This window comes from Aspergillus nomiae (genome assembly GCF_001204775.2).
Source record: "Aspergillus nomiae NRRL 13137 chromosome Unknown contig00041, whole genome shotgun sequence".
Classification (NCBI taxonomy): domain Eukaryota; kingdom Fungi; phylum Ascomycota; class Eurotiomycetes; order Eurotiales; family Aspergillaceae; genus Aspergillus; species Aspergillus nomiae.
Genome location: NW_015378096.1, coordinates 114,752 through 134,231, shown reverse-complemented (window position 1 = coordinate 134,231; position 19,480 = coordinate 114,752). Strand labels below are relative to the sequence as shown.

The 19,480-nt window shown below is 50.3% G+C and overlaps 7 protein-coding genes across 7 annotated transcripts; 2 read left to right on the top strand and 5 right to left on the bottom strand.

Moving 5' to 3' along the window:
- Window positions 1-647: 647 nt before the first annotated feature.
- ANOM_002228 (phosphatidyl synthase) lies at window positions 648-2,108 on the bottom strand (the record flags this gene model as incomplete). Its single annotated transcript, XM_015547485.1, has 1 exon — window positions 648-2,108. The coding sequence occupies one exon, from the start codon at window positions 2,106-2,108 to the stop codon at window positions 648-650; it is 1,461 nt and encodes a 486-aa protein (XP_015409881.1).
- Window positions 2,109-3,763: 1,655 nt separating this feature from the next.
- gldB (putative glycerol dehydrogenase (GldB)) lies at window positions 3,764-4,863 on the top strand (the record flags this gene model as incomplete). The annotated part of the gene is made up of 2 exons (XM_015547484.1): window positions 3,764-4,171; window positions 4,236-4,863. The coding sequence occupies 2 exons, from the start codon at window positions 3,764-3,766 to the stop codon at window positions 4,803-4,805; spliced, it is 978 nt and encodes a 325-aa protein (XP_015409898.1). The 3' UTR covers window positions 4,806-4,863.
- A 2,970-nt stretch (window positions 4,864-7,833) lies between these two features.
- On the bottom strand, window positions 7,834-10,131 carry ANOM_002226 (uncharacterized protein; the record flags this gene model as incomplete). Its single annotated transcript, XM_015547483.1, has 3 exons — window positions 7,834-9,401; window positions 9,465-9,853; window positions 10,079-10,131. 3 exons carry the CDS (start codon window positions 10,129-10,131, stop codon window positions 7,834-7,836), a joined length of 2,010 nt encoding a protein of 669 aa, XP_015409899.1.
- Window positions 10,132-10,705: 574 nt separating this feature from the next.
- Window positions 10,706-11,424, bottom strand: ANOM_002225 (uncharacterized protein). Its single transcript, XM_015547482.1, has 2 exons — window positions 11,023-11,424; window positions 10,706-10,933 (listed from the first exon to the last, which is right to left on the bottom strand). Exons 1-2 carry the CDS (start codon window positions 11,339-11,341, stop codon window positions 10,881-10,883), a joined length of 372 nt encoding a protein of 123 aa, XP_015409896.1. The 5' UTR covers window positions 11,342-11,424; the 3' UTR covers window positions 10,706-10,880.
- A 467-nt stretch (window positions 11,425-11,891) lies between these two features.
- Window positions 11,892-12,887, top strand: ANOM_002224 (uncharacterized protein; the record flags this gene model as incomplete). Its single annotated transcript, XM_015547481.1, has 3 exons — window positions 11,892-11,957; window positions 12,059-12,174; window positions 12,260-12,887. The coding sequence occupies 3 exons, from the start codon at window positions 11,892-11,894 to the stop codon at window positions 12,885-12,887; spliced, it is 810 nt and encodes a 269-aa protein (XP_015409897.1).
- ANOM_002223 (glutathione S-transferase family protein) lies at window positions 12,837-15,638 on the bottom strand (the record flags this gene model as incomplete). The annotated part of the gene is made up of 8 exons (XM_015547480.1): window positions 12,837-13,103; window positions 13,155-13,500; window positions 13,553-13,636; window positions 13,698-13,875; window positions 13,939-14,069; window positions 14,366-14,942; window positions 15,069-15,256; window positions 15,369-15,638. 8 exons carry the CDS (start codon window positions 15,636-15,638, stop codon window positions 13,042-13,044), a joined length of 1,836 nt encoding a protein of 611 aa, XP_015409894.1. The 3' UTR covers window positions 12,837-13,041.
- Window positions 15,639-16,202: 564 nt separating this feature from the next.
- ANOM_002222 (putative MFS multidrug transporter) lies at window positions 16,203-17,986 on the bottom strand (the record flags this gene model as incomplete). Its single annotated transcript, XM_015547479.1, has 5 exons — window positions 16,203-17,106; window positions 17,159-17,488; window positions 17,561-17,634; window positions 17,691-17,712; window positions 17,778-17,986. The coding sequence occupies 5 exons, from the start codon at window positions 17,984-17,986 to the stop codon at window positions 16,203-16,205; spliced, it is 1,539 nt and encodes a 512-aa protein (XP_015409895.1).
- Between the last annotated feature and the right edge of the window lie 1,494 nt (window positions 17,987-19,480).

Genomic DNA, 19,480 nt, shown 5'->3' with positions numbered 1-19,480 from the left:
TTTTTTCTTTCGGGATGATGGGTGTGGTTTTCTAGTTTTATTGTTTTCAAAGAAGGATGTATGTAGGTGGATGGAGGAATTGGGAGATTACGTGTTTCCAGAGAGTTGGCATTCATGTTTCGAGGGTCCTCTTGATCTACTGCGTAGTATGAATGGGACTACCCTGAGTGATTGGGTTTAAGCTTTAAGTTCGTCTACATCAGAATGTCGTCAACGACTCGAGAAAGAAGTTTGAAACAGAGTTTCTCCTTGTGGTCGTGCTGCCACAGGCGCTTTCAATTGCTGCTAAAATCTAAGCCAAAGAAATCTATACGTGTATCCAAACCCAGTTGAACCTCATGATGTTTTAAAACAAGACTTGTTCATTGATGCCCTTGCATCATCACATAAATATAACCCAGTCTAAATTGAAGAATGTAAGGAAAGAGATCCACCATCGCACTGCTGGTTTCAGGCTAGATGGTGACCATGGATATCAAAAGTTCAAACCCGTGAAAAAAAAGAGAAGCCGTGAAAGACGCTGGGGTCTAGCATCAAAAGTGGGGGAAAGAAAATATAGTAGATAGAAGCATATCAAAAGGAATCAACCAAACGCCAGTGAAACGGAAGTTTCCTTGTTCCTTTTAGGTTTTGGGCATGATCGTCGTTTATTCGACAGCGGAGCCGCTGTCACCGCCGGTGACGGGGTTAACCTTGGGGTTCCACTTGAACTTGAACTCCTGGCCAAGCTCCTTGCGGACGGCAGCCTTGACGGCCTCCAAGACGTTGGCGAAGACACCGAAGTTGGCGGGGTTGTTGGTGTCGTTGTCACCGCCCTGGAAGACACCGGTGCGGACCAGGCAGGTGTTCCAGCCGTACATGTTACCACCGCAGATGTCGGATGCGGGGTTGTCACCAACCATGTAGATGTTCTTGGGGAGACGGTTCTCGTTGTGGATCTGCTCCATCCACGACTTGAGGACCTCGTCGGCGTAGGTGTAGGTGGCACGCTCGGGCTTGCCGTAGACGACACGCTCCAGGTCGACGCCGGTGAGAGCCTTGTACTGAGCCTCAATGGAGATACGGAAAAGACCCTGGGTGAGACGGGGGGGTCCCTGGTGGTCGGTAGGCATGATCAGGTCACCCTGAGAGAAGTAGATGGGGATGCGAGAGGCGACGGGGTCCTTGGCACGGGTCAACAACTTGCCATCCTCCGCGAGCAAGAGATCCAGGATCAGCTGCATGTCGGTCGCGTAGTCACGAGAGTCAGCAAAGACCAAGATGGCGTCGAACTTCATCTTGGAGAAGTCGCGGGGCTTCGCCTGGGCGCGGTCTTCCTCGGTGAAGTGTCCCCAGGGAGACACGGTGGGGTCCCAGGCGACAATGTCCTTGGGGTGGACGACGTTCTTGAAGCCGTAGTTCTCGGCGACCTCACGGATCTTCTGGCCCTCACCACCCAGCACAAGCACCGTCTCGTAGTACTCAGCCAATGCCTGCATTGGGGTGTGAGACTGGATGAACTGGTCGGTCGAGATCGGAACACCGAGAACCTCGGTGAGCTGCTCACAACGGGCAGCTTCGGTCTTACCACCACCGTTGGTGAGCAGAATGTAAGGGATCTTGATGCCCAGCTCGTTGTCACCGTTGAGCATCTTCAGGGCCTCCTTGGCGGGCTCAATGGCATGGTTACCGTGGGCCAACACACCATCGATATCGAAGGCAAAGGCCATGTTCTTGGCAGCAGCGACCTTCTCCTTGGACATGTCCTGGACCTGAGAAGCCAGGAGGTCGCGGGAAACCGAGTTGCCATCAGCGGCGACCACGGATGCCAGACGAGACACCCGAGGAGATCTGGGGATAGGGAGGGAGGTTCCGAAGGAGTTGCGAGAGCCACGACGATCCCTTGTCGAGGGAGCCAGGCTCAGGTTGTGCATGTACTGGGCAGCATCGCTGATGGAGCTGCGGGTTGCGGGGATCTCAATGGTGGCACCCGCATCGTTAGGGATGGGCAGAGAACCAGCCAGGCTGCCACGGCCATCTCTGGGGGAGCGAGCAGCGGGGGCCGGAGCAGTACCGGGAGCCGCAGGGGCGGGATCCACAGCGAAGTCAGCGTCGTCGAAGCGAGGCATTGTGAAGATAAGTCGAGATAGATAGGTGGAATTGATCAGGAATCCCTAGGAGAGGAGATAAGAGGGGAGGAGGGGTGATGATGTATATATAAGAGGTGATGATATCACTCCTGGAAAAAGATAAACGGATCGACAGCCAACAAGCTTCCTCGAGCTATAGGGCAGTCTCCTGGGAGTGTTCTGAAAAGGTAGAGTAGAAAAGATGATAACCATTGAGTTCGAGGAGGGCAAGTCTGATACTAATATATCAACCGTGCCAGTGGCGGTCAATTGCATTTCCATAAAAGAAGGATGATATTATTATTATTTTTTAATTTCATTACCCTTGCACGCATCCATCATCGCCCAGGGCTCCACTCTGGGATATTTTTTTTTGGTCGAAGGAGTATCATCATCGATGAATTCCTGAGAATTATCGTCATCAACGAATTTGGTATTTGCATCAAGCTGATTCGGTGTCGGGGAGAGAGAGATACGCCTGCTGCGGGTACGGCGGAGTCGCACTAGGCCCAATCCAGCTTCGTAAAGGAAGTTACCCGTGGATTGAGGTCCCCCCGTATTGTAAAATTACGGACCATCCAAGGACCCTGCGGTAATGCGAAAGTGTAATACCTGAGGTACGGAGAAGGTAAGAGTTCAGTCCCCCCACCAAGAGAAAAGCTGCAGAGAGCTGCCTAAGGCTAATCCCGAACCAGTGCAGGACGGCGGGGCGGGAGGGTTACAGCAGAAGGAGTGCTTCTCCGGTCCATTGGCCATCAGGGCTGATCTTTTGATGGTTTTTCCATTTCTTTGCAACCACCCTCCCTCCAGGCGTCTTCCCTCCCTCACTGCACGAGCATCCAGAGAGCTGATCCTCCGAACCAGCATGAAGCCACCCTGCACGGTGACTGGACAGGAGAGGTTCCAGCGGGCCCTCCAGGGTGGCGATTAATTGGCCGTCAAAGATTTCCACCCATGGGAAGCGCTTGAGATCGATGGAGACGATGACGATCGAGCGGGCGACAGCGGGTCAAACGCTCACGCCGTTTCGACTCTGAAATCAAATGATGTCATGGCGGCTTTCTCGGCTGGTGGAGTCCCGTCGTACATTCTCATTTCAATCCGTTTCATTTCCATTTTCATTCCTCTCGCTGCAACCGCTGGGGTGGTGGTGGTTGTTGATGCCGTCATGGAGTGGGGATTGCGGATGTACTAGAGAGAACTCATCGTAGCATGTTCTGTCGGTTTGTATGTCGGTAGTGTACCTGGTGTGTATAGGTGTAGTATCGTACGTATTGGATGTCTGTAATTTCACATCACATCAACAAAGTCTGGAGAGAAACCAAGAATGATAGAAGAGAAGATCCAGAAAATCCCACCGAAAGGAAGAGAGCTCGCCGGAAGCAGTAAAAGTGGAATGATCGTTCAACCAGTCCCTAGGAGAGAAATTAAGGGGAATTCCATCATTGGACTTAACCCCTCGTTGTTGTTGTGGTTGTTCCACCCCACCTTTTTCGCGGAGCTTCGACTCGCGCCAATATACCCCTCTCGTTATATTTTCCTACTATACCAACCCATGAACCCCTCTTCTTGTTTCCCTGAAAGCTTCTCATTTTGAACTCCTATCTCTCGAATCATACCCACCCTCCCAAATCTCATTATCACAGCTGCCCAACATGTCGAACGGAAAGACCTACACGCTGAGCAATGGCGTTAAGATGCCCGCGGTCGGTTTCGGTACCTTCGCCAGCGAGGGCTCCAAGGGCGAGACCTACCGGGCCGTCACGACCGCCCTCGAGACCGGATACCGTCACTTGGACTGTGCCTGGTTCTACCTCAACGAGGACGAGGTTGGTGACGGTATCCACGACTTCCTCCAGAAGAACCCCTCGGTCAAGCGTGAAGACATCTTCGTCTGCACCAAGGTCTGGAACCACCTCCACCGTCCGGAGGACGTCCAGTGGTCGGTCGAGAACTCCCTGAAGAGACTCCGCCTGGACTACGTTGATCTCTTCCTGGTTCACTGGCCCATTGCCGCCGAGAAGGAGGACCAGGAGCACCCCAAGATTGGTGCCGACGGCAAGGTATGGACCATATCATGCTCCGCAGCCGAGTTTCACGTCCCAAAAGCTAACGGAATCATCACAGTACGTCATCCTCAAGGACCTCACTGAGAACCCCGAGCCCACATGGCGCGCCATGGAGAAGCTCTACAAGGAAGGCAAGGCCAAGGCTATTGGTGTCTCCAACTGGACCATTGAGGGTCTCGACAAGCTGCTCAAGTACGCCGAGGTGAAGCCTCACGTCAACCAGATTGAGGTCCACCCCTTCCTGCCCAACACGGAGTTGGTCGACTACTGCTTCAAGCACAACATCCTCCCCGCGGCCTACTCGCCCCTGGGCTCCCAGAACCAGGTGCCCACCACCGGCGAGCGGGTCAGCGAGAACAAGACTCTCAACGAGATCGCCCAGAAGGGCGGCAACACCCTGGCCCAGGTGCTCATTGCCTGGGGTCTGCGTCGCGGCTACGTGGTGCTCCCCAAGAGCTCCAACCCCGCTCGTATTCAGTCCAACTTCAAGAGCATCGAGCTGACCGACGCGGACTTCGAGGCCGTCAACAAGGTCGCCGAGGGCCGTCACTTCCGCTTCGTCAACATGAAGGACACCTTCGGCTACGACGTGTGGCCTGAGGAGACCGCCCAGAACCTGTCTGCTTAAAGCAGAACCGCTGTAGATGGGACAATAGACTTCATTTCTTTATGCAGGACATAAACACTTGGAGAGTTGTTCGGGAGACGAAAACATATATAGTATACATTGGCTACTCTATTCCCATAGTATCAAACGAAGAAATGTCACGGCCTACGACATGACCAACTTGGATGGAATACTTTGTAAATAACATACATAAGAAAAAATTTACCAGGTACCATACAAGAAACAAAAAACAAAAACCAAAAAAACAAAAATTCGAATAAAAAGAATAATAGAATATACAGAGAATACCCAAAGCAAGCAGTCCCAAAAATAATAAAATTAGAATTTAGGAAAGGTGGTTGAATAATTTTTTGAATTAATTTTTTTAGCCGCCCAGGGCAATCAAAGTGAGAGCAGAAGAGGACCAATACAATGAAAAGTTGAAGCTCTCTGGAACCAGAAACCATGCCTCGAAAGCAGTTACCCCTGCGACGTGCATCCCCCTACTGTAATTAGCACAGATGAGAAAGGTGGACTCGGAGGACTGTCCTCCATGACATGCGACAGGTCGGCTAGCGCTTTAGTAAGTTATGTAGGATGACGCTATGCGCCAGACCCGGTAAGAACAAGAGAAATGGATCCCGAGTTATACAACAATACTAATTACTACCCTGGTTTGATATGAATAACTATCCATTGAGTTCATGGATTCAATTGAGTTTTGGGATAGTTACACGGAGTTCGCAGGAGAGTTCTTTACTGTCGTACTGTATAGATCTATACATATCAAAGAAATATGAATGTAAAAATAGATACTAACCTAGGAGACAGCAGTAGGTCAAGAAGGAATATCAACCACCATCAATACAGGAAGGACCTCGAATACAAGTACTACTACCGAGATAGGCAGAAGATACAACGCTGGAAGAGAAAACAACCAATACAACCTCAGCGAAACAAAAAGCCTCAACAAGGTCGGGAAATCCCGGAGCCTTTGGACACTCTCTCCGGTGGGCAAATCCGGAAAAGCCCTAAAACACCGGACCCCCCCAATGCGGTAAAGCCCGTGCAACCCAGTGGAACCGTGACCATTCCAAAACCTAACCCTACACGTCCGTAACCCTACCCTTGTTGTTCCCGCCAGAGAGGGCATGTCGGGAATGACGTGGGATGCAATCATAAACTCGGGTTTCCACGGTGGGGAAACAGATGAAATGGGAAAGGTGTACATGGAGGGGTCCCACTTAGTATGAGGCAGAGAGGTACAGTACCTTAGACGACCTACATTTGCAATGGGCGGTGCGTTGCCATGATTTGATGGACGATGGATATGGATTCCCACTTGGAGGGTTTTTGAGGGATTAAATTTGGGGCATTGTTTGATTTGACTTTCTACTCTTTTAGTAAATTTTGGGGCAGATGCCATGGGTAGCGTCGGCGCAGTTCTTATCCTGTCCCTTCGTTGATACGGTGGTAGGTAGGTGGTAGGTATACTTGGTCCCTCGATGGATGTAACTGAGTGGTTCGTCCTTGTCTATCAAACTTAAGTATGGTTCAGGAACCGAGGGACACCCGCTCCATATTCCGTTTCTGTAGAACAATGTACTGCGCCAAGTATGGTTGGCCTGTTGGCCTTTCTTTATTTGGTTTATCTCAGGTAATGGATACCCGGTGAGTTGAGATGGAAGGCATGTTTCATAATGGACAGTTGGAGGGGTGCCATAGGTCCGTGAGACACTTCCAAGGGATTGGGTCCTGATAAGCCAGAGGCGTTTTGATAGAGAGGGAAACTTGGATATTGCAGGTAAGGGTGGTATGTATGTACCTATGTACATGATCATGTACCTGCCACCGTGTAGCAGGTATCTTGTAGACCTGTATCCGTCTTCTGATCGACAAAGATCCTCATGAAGAGTAGGTAAACTTTCCTTATTCTACTGAAGATGCCAATTTGGCTAAGAGTAGCCAAGTTCCATACCGTGAAGATCGGAGCTCGACAGGTAGATGGTTCCCGGTAGATGGCTTGAATGGTGGTCGGGTTTTGGTTGCTCGTTGGAGATATCTCGGTCTAGGGAGCGGTGGGGGAGGATGATATCATTCTGCATCGAGGGAATTTGGGCTATACCCATTTAATTTTTTGTTTTCTTCTTTTTGGTTCTCGCTTTCTTTCTTTCTTTCTTTTTTGGCTCCGGTGCAGTTATCAGGGTTGGAAAGTGAGGTATTAACTTGAAGTCGGGTATCAATACAAGTAAAGGTATTACGATAGTGGCATAACATACACACCACTGGATATCAGTTTCACCACATCTGCAGGCAAGTTCATCATCACAATCATGATTGCACCGTGTTATGGAGTAGATGGAGTCCAGATAATAAGACGTGCTCCATAATAATGGGTTTACTTTTCGTGATGATCCCACATCCCGAGCCCCTCTACGGAAAGACTCGGTAGCCTACCACCCGGATAGGACGATGAATGCTGCCTTCTCCCGAAAGGCATTCACTTGGAGGAGGTTAAGCGAGATCTGAGAGTTGATCTGACAAAGATCGGCGTCAAGGCCTGAGACCGTGAGTGAAAGCCGGGGTTCAGATGTACACAGTAAACAAACGAGCAGAATTCAGAATGGAGGTTGACGCTTGGGGTAAGATTGCATAAATCACATGCAAACCGACACAAACACCGCCGATCAGGCTCTGTGCGTCTTCTCCATTCCCCCGGATTTCTTCATCTTCTCCCCCAGGCGGACCACAACTAATGCAGAAAGAAAGAGAGCAACAAGAATTATATTATGGGATGTAAATAGCAACGCCCGGTGTCTAAACCAACGCCGTCCAACTCCAGAGATCATTAATGGTCGGAGACAATATGGACAGGATTATGAATATGTACAGCCCTTCAGTCCTACACTTTGTACCAAGGGAGCAAGCCGAAAAATAGCCTTCATGAAGATATGTTAAAAACATGCTCAGACGGACCGTCACGGTCACGATCGCACTCGCCTTGGCATCGGTGTTGACCCGGCATGGGCCTTGAAAAGACTTGAGCTCTTCAGTGAGCTACTGTCTCCTGACGCTCGAGTGTCACTCCGGGTGCTGACACGGGAGATTTTTTCGATGCGCCACTCCCCGCTAATGCCGTTCGGGGAGACTTAGGGATCAGCTTTTTGCGTGTTTCGGGCGGGCTCATGCTGGTGGACGGAGATGCACTGGCGTCAACGGCTGCAGTAGGTTTGGGTGTTCCTAGTCGCCGCACACGCCGCGGTCGAGGAGTTGCAGTAGTCGCTGCAGTAGTCGATGCAGCCGGCACGGTGTCACCACCAGTCTTCGACGGATCCTGCGAACGCGTCGTGCGGCTACTGGCCGCCTTTCTTTTCTCTGAATTTTTAGATTTCCCTCCTCGGCCAGCAGCGTCATCGCTACTCCCCTCTCCACTCTCACCTTCGTACTCAACGAGTCGCTCGTCGTTCCATGACACCCTCTTTGCGGACGCCCGCCGCCGACCAGGATCGCGTGCAGATTTGTCGTCATCGGATGTGGCATCGGAATCCGATGTTTGTTGAGCCAAAGTCTGTAGCGTATACTTCGGCAACATCGCATCTCCTTTATTCTTTCGCGTGTTCCGACGAGTCGCCAGTGCCAGTTCCTGGGCTTCGGTCTTTTTAAGAAAGACGAATTCGGTTCCCTTCGCGCGACGAAGCGTCAAGGTGTTGCGAGCCGCCGTAGTCGTAGTAGTCATCCGCGGCGGGGGCTTGACACTACGAGTTCGGGTGCTTCGACGGGGACTGGAAGACAGCTGATCTTCATTTTCGTCAATATCCTTGCCCGCAGCCTTGGATGGCGACAACTGGGCTTTCTGCGGTGAGGGTGAATTGGCATCCAGATCCTCCAGGACCCGACGACCTTGCGGTGTGGGAATTTCGGGGATCTCCACGTATTCCGGGTCGGCCTTCTCTTCTGTATCCTGCGTAACCATCGCGGCTGCTGCGGCTTTGGCCTCTCGTTTGGCTTTCGCTTTGGACAAAAAGTTATTGAGTAACTCGGCATCCTCGCCATCCAAAGAGCTCCGTAGTGCCGATCGGACCAAAGTCGACTCCTGTTCTGCAGTCAGGTCCTGCACGGGTGCCGCTGCTGGTGGTTCTGTGGCGTCTATCTGCTGCACACTCTCTGGAGACACCGTTGCAGAAGTTTGTGATTCGCATAGTCCAGATTGTAGATCATCCGTCATTGTATCCAAAACAGCATCATTTTCCTGCTCCTTTATATTCTCCGAAGGACCAGCTTCTAGAGAGCTAGACCCAGGCAGGTCAGCCTGGGGCTGACTGAGATCATCAGATCCCTTTATATCGGCAGTGATTCCATCCATCCCACTTTGTAAACCATGTAGCGTGCAGGGATAGGCCGCGGGAGCAGCCAATCTGGTAGGCGTGTCTGGGCTACCATCCATCGATTCGTCGCTTTCAGCCGTATCCGGCAAGTTTTCATCACCTGACGTGGCAGCATCGGGTGCGTTTTGATAACTCGTATCGCTGTCATCGTTGTCGCTGGCCCCTAGCGCCTGAGAATCGGCTACGATAGGCTCGGGGCTGTGCACGAGACTGCGATAGGCGGGAAATTTACCTAGTAAAAGTCAAAACTGGCTCCCCAAGAACAACACGATAAGGACACGCGATGGTGACTTACGCCTTTTCCCACTGGCCTCTGACTCCCATTTTGTCTCTAGAAAAGAGCGTCCTCGGGACGCCTTTGTCTCTACCTGTTCCTCAGAATCATGCACGAGACACCGTCTCTTGACGCCGCGCATGTAATCTTCATTCCGCGACGTGTTGATTTCGGTGTATAGGTCGTCGTGATCATCAGGAGTACTCTGCGCGGAAATCAAGCGCTGCAGCGCCTTCATACTGTTGAATGAGGAGCGGAAGCGCTTCCACACCTTCCGCGATTTGGGACGTGCCAGAAACGGGGTGGAAGGCTGGCGATCCCAGATGCGCGGGGCGGGCTTCACAACTTTGACAGGAGTGAATCGGAACCTGTCTTCTTGGAGTTGTTGGAATTTAGGATTTGGAAGGGGACTGTAGAAACCGCGCGATTCACAAGTTAGCGGTATTTCAGAAGGTGTAAGATTCGTATGTGTAGCGCTTGTGTCAAGTGACTGAAATTTCCCCGTTGGGACAGGCACAGCTGTGCAAAAAGGGGGGTTCAAAGGAACAAATCAATGCCTCGGCTTGGGACAGGTAGATTATTTGTGTCCTTCAAAATCTTGATGTGCGGAATGTGTAAATGCAAGATATAATTACCATTTTTGTAAATCAGGTTCTGCCCGCATCGCAGACTCGTCGGTGGTTGACATTATCTCTTTCACCGACGCGAGTAATGGAAACAATTGTGACGTCAAAGAGCGACGGTATAGGCAATGACTCTGGGCGCTATTGATGTCCTGATATGTCGATACACAGTCTTATAAATATGAAGGGATCCGGTACTAAATGCAGAGTAGGGTCGTCTCGTGGTAAGTGATAGAGGCGCGCGTGGAAACTGGAGTTAAATAAATGATATGATGGACTAGAGTGAATTGTTTTCGGTGGGTTTGGCTCGGCCCGTTGCTGTGCCAACGACTGCTTCGATCACAAAGGCTGAAGAGACCAATGTTAACTTTGACCAATGATGAGTGGGCTTCTTTGATTTTAAGATATGTTTTCTTTATCATTCATATGATTAGCTTGTTATGTGGGCTAACTTAAAATGTCTATGATATAATGATCCATGTTTACTCCGTAGATCGCCGTTGGATGTTGCATCTTTGTCTTACTGACACCTTGAATGACCATTACCACCTCCAACTTCTTCAACTTGGATCGACTGCAATTCCAGATCTCACTTTTCTTCTCCTAGTAGATATCTATAAATCATAAAATGCTTTAGACTTCATCGCCTGTCTCATTCCAGCTATATCCTCAGAAAACCCCCTCAAATTCGACAATCATATCTCATAAATCATTCATGTCTCAAACCAGGAATCACACTCAAATCCCCCGAGAAAAGAAGCACCGAAGAACACAAAAGCGCCCTAAACACCATGTCTACCTGTAGCCCATATCTCTAGAATAATTTCTCCTCCATATCCCTGTCATCAAATGGGTCCCCGAACTCGTCTATGTACCGCAACGGTCAGCATTAACCCAAACCACACGGAAAAATCAAGCCTCTAAGCCACCAAACCAAAACGCGAAGTTGAACCCACCTAGGTTGAAGTCCTGATCAATCACAAATTCCATTGCCCGGTGGTACTCCTCCTCCGCCCGTTTGTTATTCCACGATGCCCCCGGTTGCTGCTGCTGTTGAGCGGATGTCGTCTCCGCGGAGCCTCCAGACGCGTTAGTATTCCCCAGTCCAGCGAGCCCCCCAACATCAGCTGATACAGATTGTGTCTGCGACCCGGGCGGAGAGAGCTCTGAGGTGCCTGGGAACTGGGAGGTGGCGCTACGAATGTTCGTAGGGGTACGAGCTCCGACTGGGGAGTCTTCGGAGTGCATGTGGGAGGATTCGGGGGAAGAAGCCATTTGGGAGTCTCCGTCTGGATCTGGGTTGGTTGGTTAGTGGGATCTGGAATTTCGGGCTTTGGGAAGCGGATGTCTTGGGTTGAGGATCAATGCGGGGATAAAGAGCGGGATGAAAGAGAGACTTAATGGCGGGCGGAGGTAAGGTGCACAAAGAGAGAAGTGAAAGTACATACCAGTAGCCATATTGAAGGTGAAAAACGAGAAACTCCGGCTTAAAGCAGCGAAAGCGGGTATTGATATCGTCAGTTAGTAGTCTAGAGCAGGAGGATTTATCGTGAGCTGGTTTGACGTGGTGGTTCATGCGAAGGCGGAGTAAACCCCGAAGGAAACCTTAACTAAGCAGCAGCAGATTTTCCCTCTTCGAATTCAATGGCTCTTACTTCTTTTTCCCCTCCCTCGTCACTCTTTTTTCACTCCCCCGATTTTCCTACTCCTGGAGAGAGTTTGGTTTAAATTTTTCTATCTTGGAATACATTATTTGCATCTGGAATTTCTTGTTCATTCTGCATCTGCATTTTCTTCTCTTTCCCATAGATTATACGTGTGAACAATGAGCGCCAAGTCCTCCGCTGAGACACCCGATGCATGGGAAGATGACTGGGAAAGACGAGCCGATGTATGCCCTCCTTCTCGCTATACATAGCCGTATTCTAGGGCCGAATCAACCGTTCTGGATTCACTTTCTATAATCCACTGATCTGACCGCGAACTCTGCAGACCTTAGCGTCCGACCCCACTCAGCCTCCACCGGAAAAGAAAGTATCCTCCAAAGTGACCAAAGCACAGCGCAGGGCGCAGCAAGCGGAATTTAACCGGCAACTATGGGCGGAGGCGTACGTATATCTTCTTCACCACAACCTGTCTCTTGTGCTGTCCATGTCCTGAGCAATCGCATTCTGACCGTTCTTCTACATACAGCGAAACTCCGCAAACGTTCCATTTCCTGGAATCGCGCTCCAATGTCCCTCTCAAGCAGGAGTTCAAACCGGCAGTGACTCTTTTGAGTCGCAATCCGCACCCTTCTCGGCAATCATCGTCTGTCAACGCCGCAGCCGCTGGTCTTGGACGACTGGCTCTGAACGGTGATAATAATGACGATTCGGACGATGACAATAAACCACCAGAGCCTACCCCTGAGGAACGTCACGCCATTGCGCTGCGGAATCGAGAAGAAAAGCAACGCAAGTATGAAGAAGTACGTGAGAGATTGTTCGGGAGCCCCTCCGGCACTACGTCAGGTGCATCGTCACCGCGCAGCGGGACCCCACCAAAGCAGGAGGGTAGAGGGAAAGGAAGAAGCCGTGGTAATGGAAGAGACAACAACCGAGACAAGAGAGATTCTTCCGTGGCATCCGGAAAATCTAAACAGCTCTACGATCCCGATTCGCCTAAGCCAAGTTATGTACAGAGGAAAGAGAAGCAACCGACCAATGACCGAAATGGAAATGACCAACAATCTCCCCGGCAGCCCATTCGCAGCCCTCGAGGCCCGGACAGCAGTGGTAGAGGTGGCTTTCGGTTCAACAGAGGCGCCAGATCAACATAACCCACGCAACGGGAAATACTCTCATTGGGACGGGTCCGGCCACGACCCATTAGGGCTACTGATCACTTAGAAGGTAGCCCTTCAACAGCCTCGCGCCACACCTCTTTAGTAGGCTGTTCCAAGAGACTTACTCGTACTGTTCCCTACACAGTGATCATGGAAGAGCTCCTCCAGAATTGATCGCATTCGCAAGCAAAGAAGTGTTGGGGCGGTTTTCTGGACGCGCGTCAGTCTCCTGACAATAGATTCCTCATCAAGGGAACTTACGAGCATATCGTTCGTAGCTGTCAAAATAGAGTTCATCGTCACTTGTCGTCGCTTTGACATGCTCATTAACTTCGATCGCGTTGACCCAAGCGCCCCATCGGCTACCTGCGTCGGGGTCCGGCCAACCGCGGTAGGGCTTCAAGACGCGGTGCAATCGAATGATCCAGGGAGCCACCTGGACATCCACAAAGGACATATTAGCCCCCAGGAAGAATGGCCCTTGTGTGTCGGCAGCATTCACTAGCGTCGCGAATGCATCCTTAAGCTCTTGCGCATTTGAAATCTGCTTCTGCTGATCCTGTTCCTGAAGGACACGGTAGAAGTTGGGTACTATTTTGCGGTTGATCTGCATTCGTCAGTGTATGCCTCTTACGGGCATTATATTGAATGAAACTCACAAAGTCTGCCCAGAGTCGGCAATGGGCTCGTAACTTCGCATCCCCTGGCGGGAGCAGAGGCGGGCCGGTGTTCAAGTCTTCAAGCTGCATGAAAGTGTCAGTACTTCTTCTAGCTTGACTCGCGTTAAGTCGTGGGGTTTGATACATATTCTAGCAAAACAGTGCTTTCATACGAACCCCAATCCCCGTGTCGCAGGGCAGGGACAAGGCCCCTTGGATTCACTTCCAATAGGGACTGGGGCTTTTTGTAGGGATCTATTTCGATATACTGATAAGGAATGCCCTTGGCCTCCAAGGCTATCCATACACGCTGCACAAAGGGACTGGGGGAAGTTAGTTTGAAGTACATTCAGATAATTGGAGATACCTATATCTTTAGTACGTACCAGAAACAGCTGCCGTACAATTTCAGTTCATTCTCGCTGGAATGATTCAACACCGTCACAGCAGCCAAGCCAGTGGCTTTTGTGTGATATGTCTTCTGTGGCGGTTGGTTTGGAGTAGACATTGTCCTGATCTTTTGCGCAGGTTGAATTAGACTCCGAGAATAGACTGTTGGGGGTAAACAAATGGCGGGGAACTTCTGGCAGGAAAACAACCACTGTCTTTTGTATTTGGAAAAGGATCTGAGAAACATTGAAAACGAGACCATTCAATAGCTGGTGAGAAAGCGGGGAAAGGAAAGAGACGCAGGAATGATTGATTCCTATTGATCAAGGCATGGAGGTTGATGTGACGTAAGGCTCGTCTCTGGATTTTTCTCGGATAGAAACCAAAAGCCAAAATTCAACGAATAGAGAATTTTTAACTTACCGAACTTGCCTTCTTCTTCTCCCTCGCCTCCTTCAGCAGATACCGCTGTACACTATTCTTCTTCACTCGATCACTCTCTTCTAATGTATGCCGATGCCCACCGCTTACCCCGTCATTCTTCCCATTGGCACCATTCCCGTTCACCCGCTGGATGGTGAAGAACCGCTGTCCGTTGGCCCCAGGATGACCCTCAGGTAACGGCGGATTAGGCGTCAGCACCCCAAATGGCTGGCGATCGCGAGGCTCCGGATCCTCAGGCGGAGGAAACACCGCCTCTCCGCTGGAGAGTGACTCCGCGCCCAGAGCCGCCCCGGCGTCATTGGCGGCGCCCTCCGCGATCATCATCGGGCTGTACCCGGGGAAATACTCCGTGATCTTGATCTTCACATCGCAGAGATCCCGTTGGCGCGCTGTTCGTTTCCGCTTCTTCTTGTTCGGATCATCGGACTTGGGAGTCCCGGGCGGACGGCCTTTCAATCGACAGTCCCAGTAATGTGAGATGAGCGGCTTGCGTTTGTAATGCTGCGTAGAACGGTGAGAGTAGATGTTATCCACATGCGGGAAGTAAGTCAGGAATCTATCGGGGCTTTTTGTCAGATCGGTGTCCATCACATGAATTTATACGAGCCCTCCCATTTCTCCCCCGGGGCTCGCTTTGGTAGGTACATGTACAGAAAAAGCTGAGAAGAGGTAATGAACATACTGCTCTTCACTTAGCACAATCGTCTCATCCACATTAAACAGCCTTTCTCTCCACAGGTCCAGATCAGGCGGGTCCACGACCGAGGGCATGTCTCGGAGGTACCCGCCCTGTTTGGGTGAGAAGATCGAAGCCTCGGAGAAGGTATTGCACTGTGGCTGCATGCGCAGAGAATGGGAATCGTCGCGGGGCTTTTCCCGTTAGCTATTGTTTTGAGTATTTGCCAGATTTTATGTGTGAAGGTGGACTTATGACTGGGGATCCCCAGCTTATGTATGTATGTATGTGCCGGTCAGTACTTACGGGTAGGTTGTTGAATGGTTCTCGAAATGATCGGGCTTCATTTTGCTCCTCTTGTTGCTGAATTGAATAGGAGTCTAAGGTGCCAACGGCCGTTTGTAGAGGATGCAACGACTGCGCGTCAGTGGGCTCAGCACTGGGGACATGTTGGATATCATGTTGGTGTTGTGCTTGTGCCGCTGCCAATGTGGATGCATCCTCAGCAACACCTGAGAGCGAGTCAAGATGGAGCGAATGGGGGAGATCCGAGGATTGAACTCCCGGGTTATCCATTCTGCACTGAGACAGAGAGTAAAATTGTCACGGAGCAAGAAGGGCAAACAATATCAATCGCGGAGGTAAATAGTAATTGTAGATGGAAAGGGATGCTGCTTTTGCGAAGGAGAAGATGGGAAATGGCGGGGAGGTTGAAGCGGCAGGGGTTTTTTGGCCTGGCAGAAAAACCAGGGAAAGAAATTACGAAATCAGAGACGGAACACTGCATAAGATCTATTTATTTATTCTGAAACTGCGCCTATATTATTTAAGAAAATAAAACAAAATAAAAGATGGCACGATCATGGGGGGGGAGAAACACGACAGCAAACTCCAAAAAAACAAAACAATCATCGTGTTTGTGATACCTCCGTTTCGTACCACATGAAAGAGTAATTAAAATCATCAATTCGCCCAGCGTACGCCATATTTATAGCAAACTATCGGTTCGGTTGGCAACTCTTCCTCTCCATCACTAATCCACCTCCTCCTCATAGCCTCTTGCCTCATAATCTATACCACATCGACGAGATATAAAGGCCGTGAATCATTCCTCTAGCTCTAAAGCATGAGCCATCATTCTTAGTATCCGTCCTCGTCAACACTATGCTCGTTATACATGCGCAAGCTGTACTTAGCAAACTTGCTCTTGGCGCGGATCTGCTTCCCAAACCGTGAGAACAGGGGCGGGATTGCACAGAACATGGTCGCAATGATCGCCAGCACGGAGATAGCCATATTGTTGCCGAGGCGCGAGAACATTGGCGGAGCGATGAGCGGCAAGATGGCAGATAAGAGGGCTCGGACAATAGCCAGGGCAGCCAGTCCACTGGCTGCATAGCTAAGATAGCTGTCTGTCAAGTACCCGCCCAGCACGTATTCAATCTCGTTCAACGAATATCCAACCAGCACCAGGCAGAAGACAGACACTATCCAGTGCAGGTCAGTCCTGTACGGGGGCACAGTCCAGGCGAAGCCCCAGAGTCCCACTGTGAGAACGAAGGCTCCAATCCAGAAACCAGTCAACTTGTGCTCGGGGAGGAGTGGCTGGCCCTTCTGGCGGTGTTTATCAATGATATGCAGATCGATATAGCGGGTAAAGAACCCGAAGCTCAGACCGACCCCGATAGCAATGAACGGGAGACATGCTTGTCTAGTGCTGAAACCGAAATCCTCGTAGATTGGAGGCAAGGCTTCTGTGAAGAGGTAAACCAGAGCAACTGCGATGGCGCTGATCACGGACACGAAGAAGACAATAAGCTCGGTGAAGAAGAGGCGCACTGGGCGGAACAGCGCCGTACGCACAAAGGTCTTCAGGTCTGGCGTGCGGTCTGGGTTCAATCCCTGAAGCGTTTCGATTCCGGTGACTTTGCGCAGCTGTTCCACCTCGCGTGCCAGCAACAAGGAGGGACGGGATTCGCGGAGGGTCAGTAGGACGAAGGTGAGGATACCAGTCACAATGGCGGCCACATAGAATAACCACCGCCTAGATGTTTCTATCAGTACTGGGGTCAGAGTTTAGGCAAGCGAAGCCATACCAGTTCAGATCCGCCACGATATAGGTGCTCAATATGGGTCCGGTCACCAACCCTAGGTTAGCCACTATGGCCCAGAGACAAAGTACCCAGACGCGGTCTCTAGCATTGAACATATCCTCGATACTGCCAATCACAACTGTTGTCGGGATCGCCGAGACAATTCCGCTGAAAAGACGACCAATGACAACGCCAGATAAAGATGGGACAGCAGCCACGATGACACAAGAGATACTGTACAGCGCCGTACTGAGTACATAGAGGTTCTTGCGGCCGAACGCTTCCGAGTACGGAGGGAAAATGATGGAACCGAGGCCCTGGCCCAACAGATATCTATTGTCCAACAAGCCATCAGAAAACGCAATTTAGGTGAGAGTCCAGAGGGTTGAAAGGTGCTGAACGGACATTGATACAAATACAAATATAGCAAGTTCCTTCTCGATGTTGAATTCAGGTGTGGCATCTTTGGCAGCAGTAGACTGTGATACTCAGCGTGTATTCTCAAAGGGGCAGGGAGGGAGACTGGGGAACGTACGCCGGACGCGCTGATGGCAGTCCTGTACACAGCCGTCTGTTAGCAAGGAAGCCTCATCGAGCACAAAGCAGCAGGCAGTCAACATACGTGAAGAGCTCGAGGAAGATGATCAAACTAGTGTCATAAGCTTTCCGTACAATGCTCCAATTGCGAGGATGACGCTGATTTCCTTTCGCCCATCGGATATGGAATCCGTCAGTCGCGAACTCTAGGCCATATTGTCTCAGCTGGGGCTCCAAAATGCCTTTGTCTGTCTCAAACTGAGACATGGCGATCTCGGGCATTTTGTAGTTCATCTTGGGCGGCAAAAGATATTCAATAGACCAAGTCGAATGGAGAAACTTGGATGCTGAAAGCAGCAAGCATAAAATATCCGGTAGGGCCCCAGCATCTGGATTTTGACTTAATAATCTGAACTACATCTTGCTGAAGCAAACAGAGTATCAAACAGACATACGTAGCTGCAAGCTTTTTCTTTTCCCCAGAATGCAAGGGGCTAGGTGGTGCAGATCCCCACAGGTGTCGAGGGAGGTATGATGCTATTCCCAGTGGCACCCGGTTAGTCACCTGGTCCACAGTTGGCCATTTCAGGTGCTCCTGAAGTCATTTCAACGGCCGGTATCCGAATTCTTTGGTCCTGCACCACATAGGCTGAGGCAATATAGCGTCCTAGAAACTTTGGAAGAGCTACCCCCTTGGTGGCCATACCTCTCGTTTGAGACGAAGATCTACATACCGGACGGAAGACTGACTAGGAGAATGCTCGGCGTCGCGAGCAATGTTCGTCAGCGTTTCTATCCCTTTGTGAGCCCTCTTTGCCCCATAGCCTACGCGTCAACTGGATAAGGACAAGGAAAAAGTCCCTTGTCGCAGGGTGCTCCCAGAGCTCTTGTACCAAACTGGCATTGCTCGTCGGCGGTAGGGCTAAGACATGGAGCTTCAGGTCGAGCTCGAAACCGTGAAATTCTCCGGGCTTTCTCCCTTACACCCTTATGACCTATGTATCGTCGTGGAGAATGCGCCTCCAATAGGAAGTAGGACGAATTATATTACGTGAAATGATCCGAACTTGCCTTGTCCTGTCGATGTATAACCTAGGTCCACCCCTCCCCCTTCCGAGTCGAAACCGAGAAAAGCTATGTAGGTTTCCCAAATAAACTACTAGCATCGTGTGCTGTTACCTAAGATAATGTAGCATAGGTCTAGGCTTTTTGGCCACGAGAATCAGCCGGTGGTTTTCAATCAGTTGCTGTACCTCCGGTAACATATTTAATCCCACTGGCATCATTGATATAAGACCACCGAAATCAATACAAGCAGTGGCGAGATAGAAGGATAAAATCACACCATTTAATAGCTACCGTATACATAAATCTCACCATAGACTTTTCAAAGAAAAAAAACAATCACAAAATCCGGAGGTCCCATTCCCCGGCTACCTTCGCTTTGTGGCCGTTCACGTTTCCCCGATCCAATCACCCGGCTCTCCGCAGAGTTTTTTATGTGCAAGTTAGTAGTTCCCAAAAGAGGTCTGATGACTTCTACTGTAATGAACTTTATTATGAATAGGAACTTATTGGCAGTGGCGGAAGGAATTGAGGCTACTTCGTTTGGCAGGTCTGACTCGAGGAAAGGTGGGAGTTTCAACTATATATCACCACGACGTGGAACCGTTTTATGTCTGTGTTGCCGGGGTTGAACCCAGGAATACTATATCCCCGGGCTTTATTCGATCTTAGAATATTGTTGTAAATACGTATATTAAAGTAAATCTAAATCTGCACTTGAGT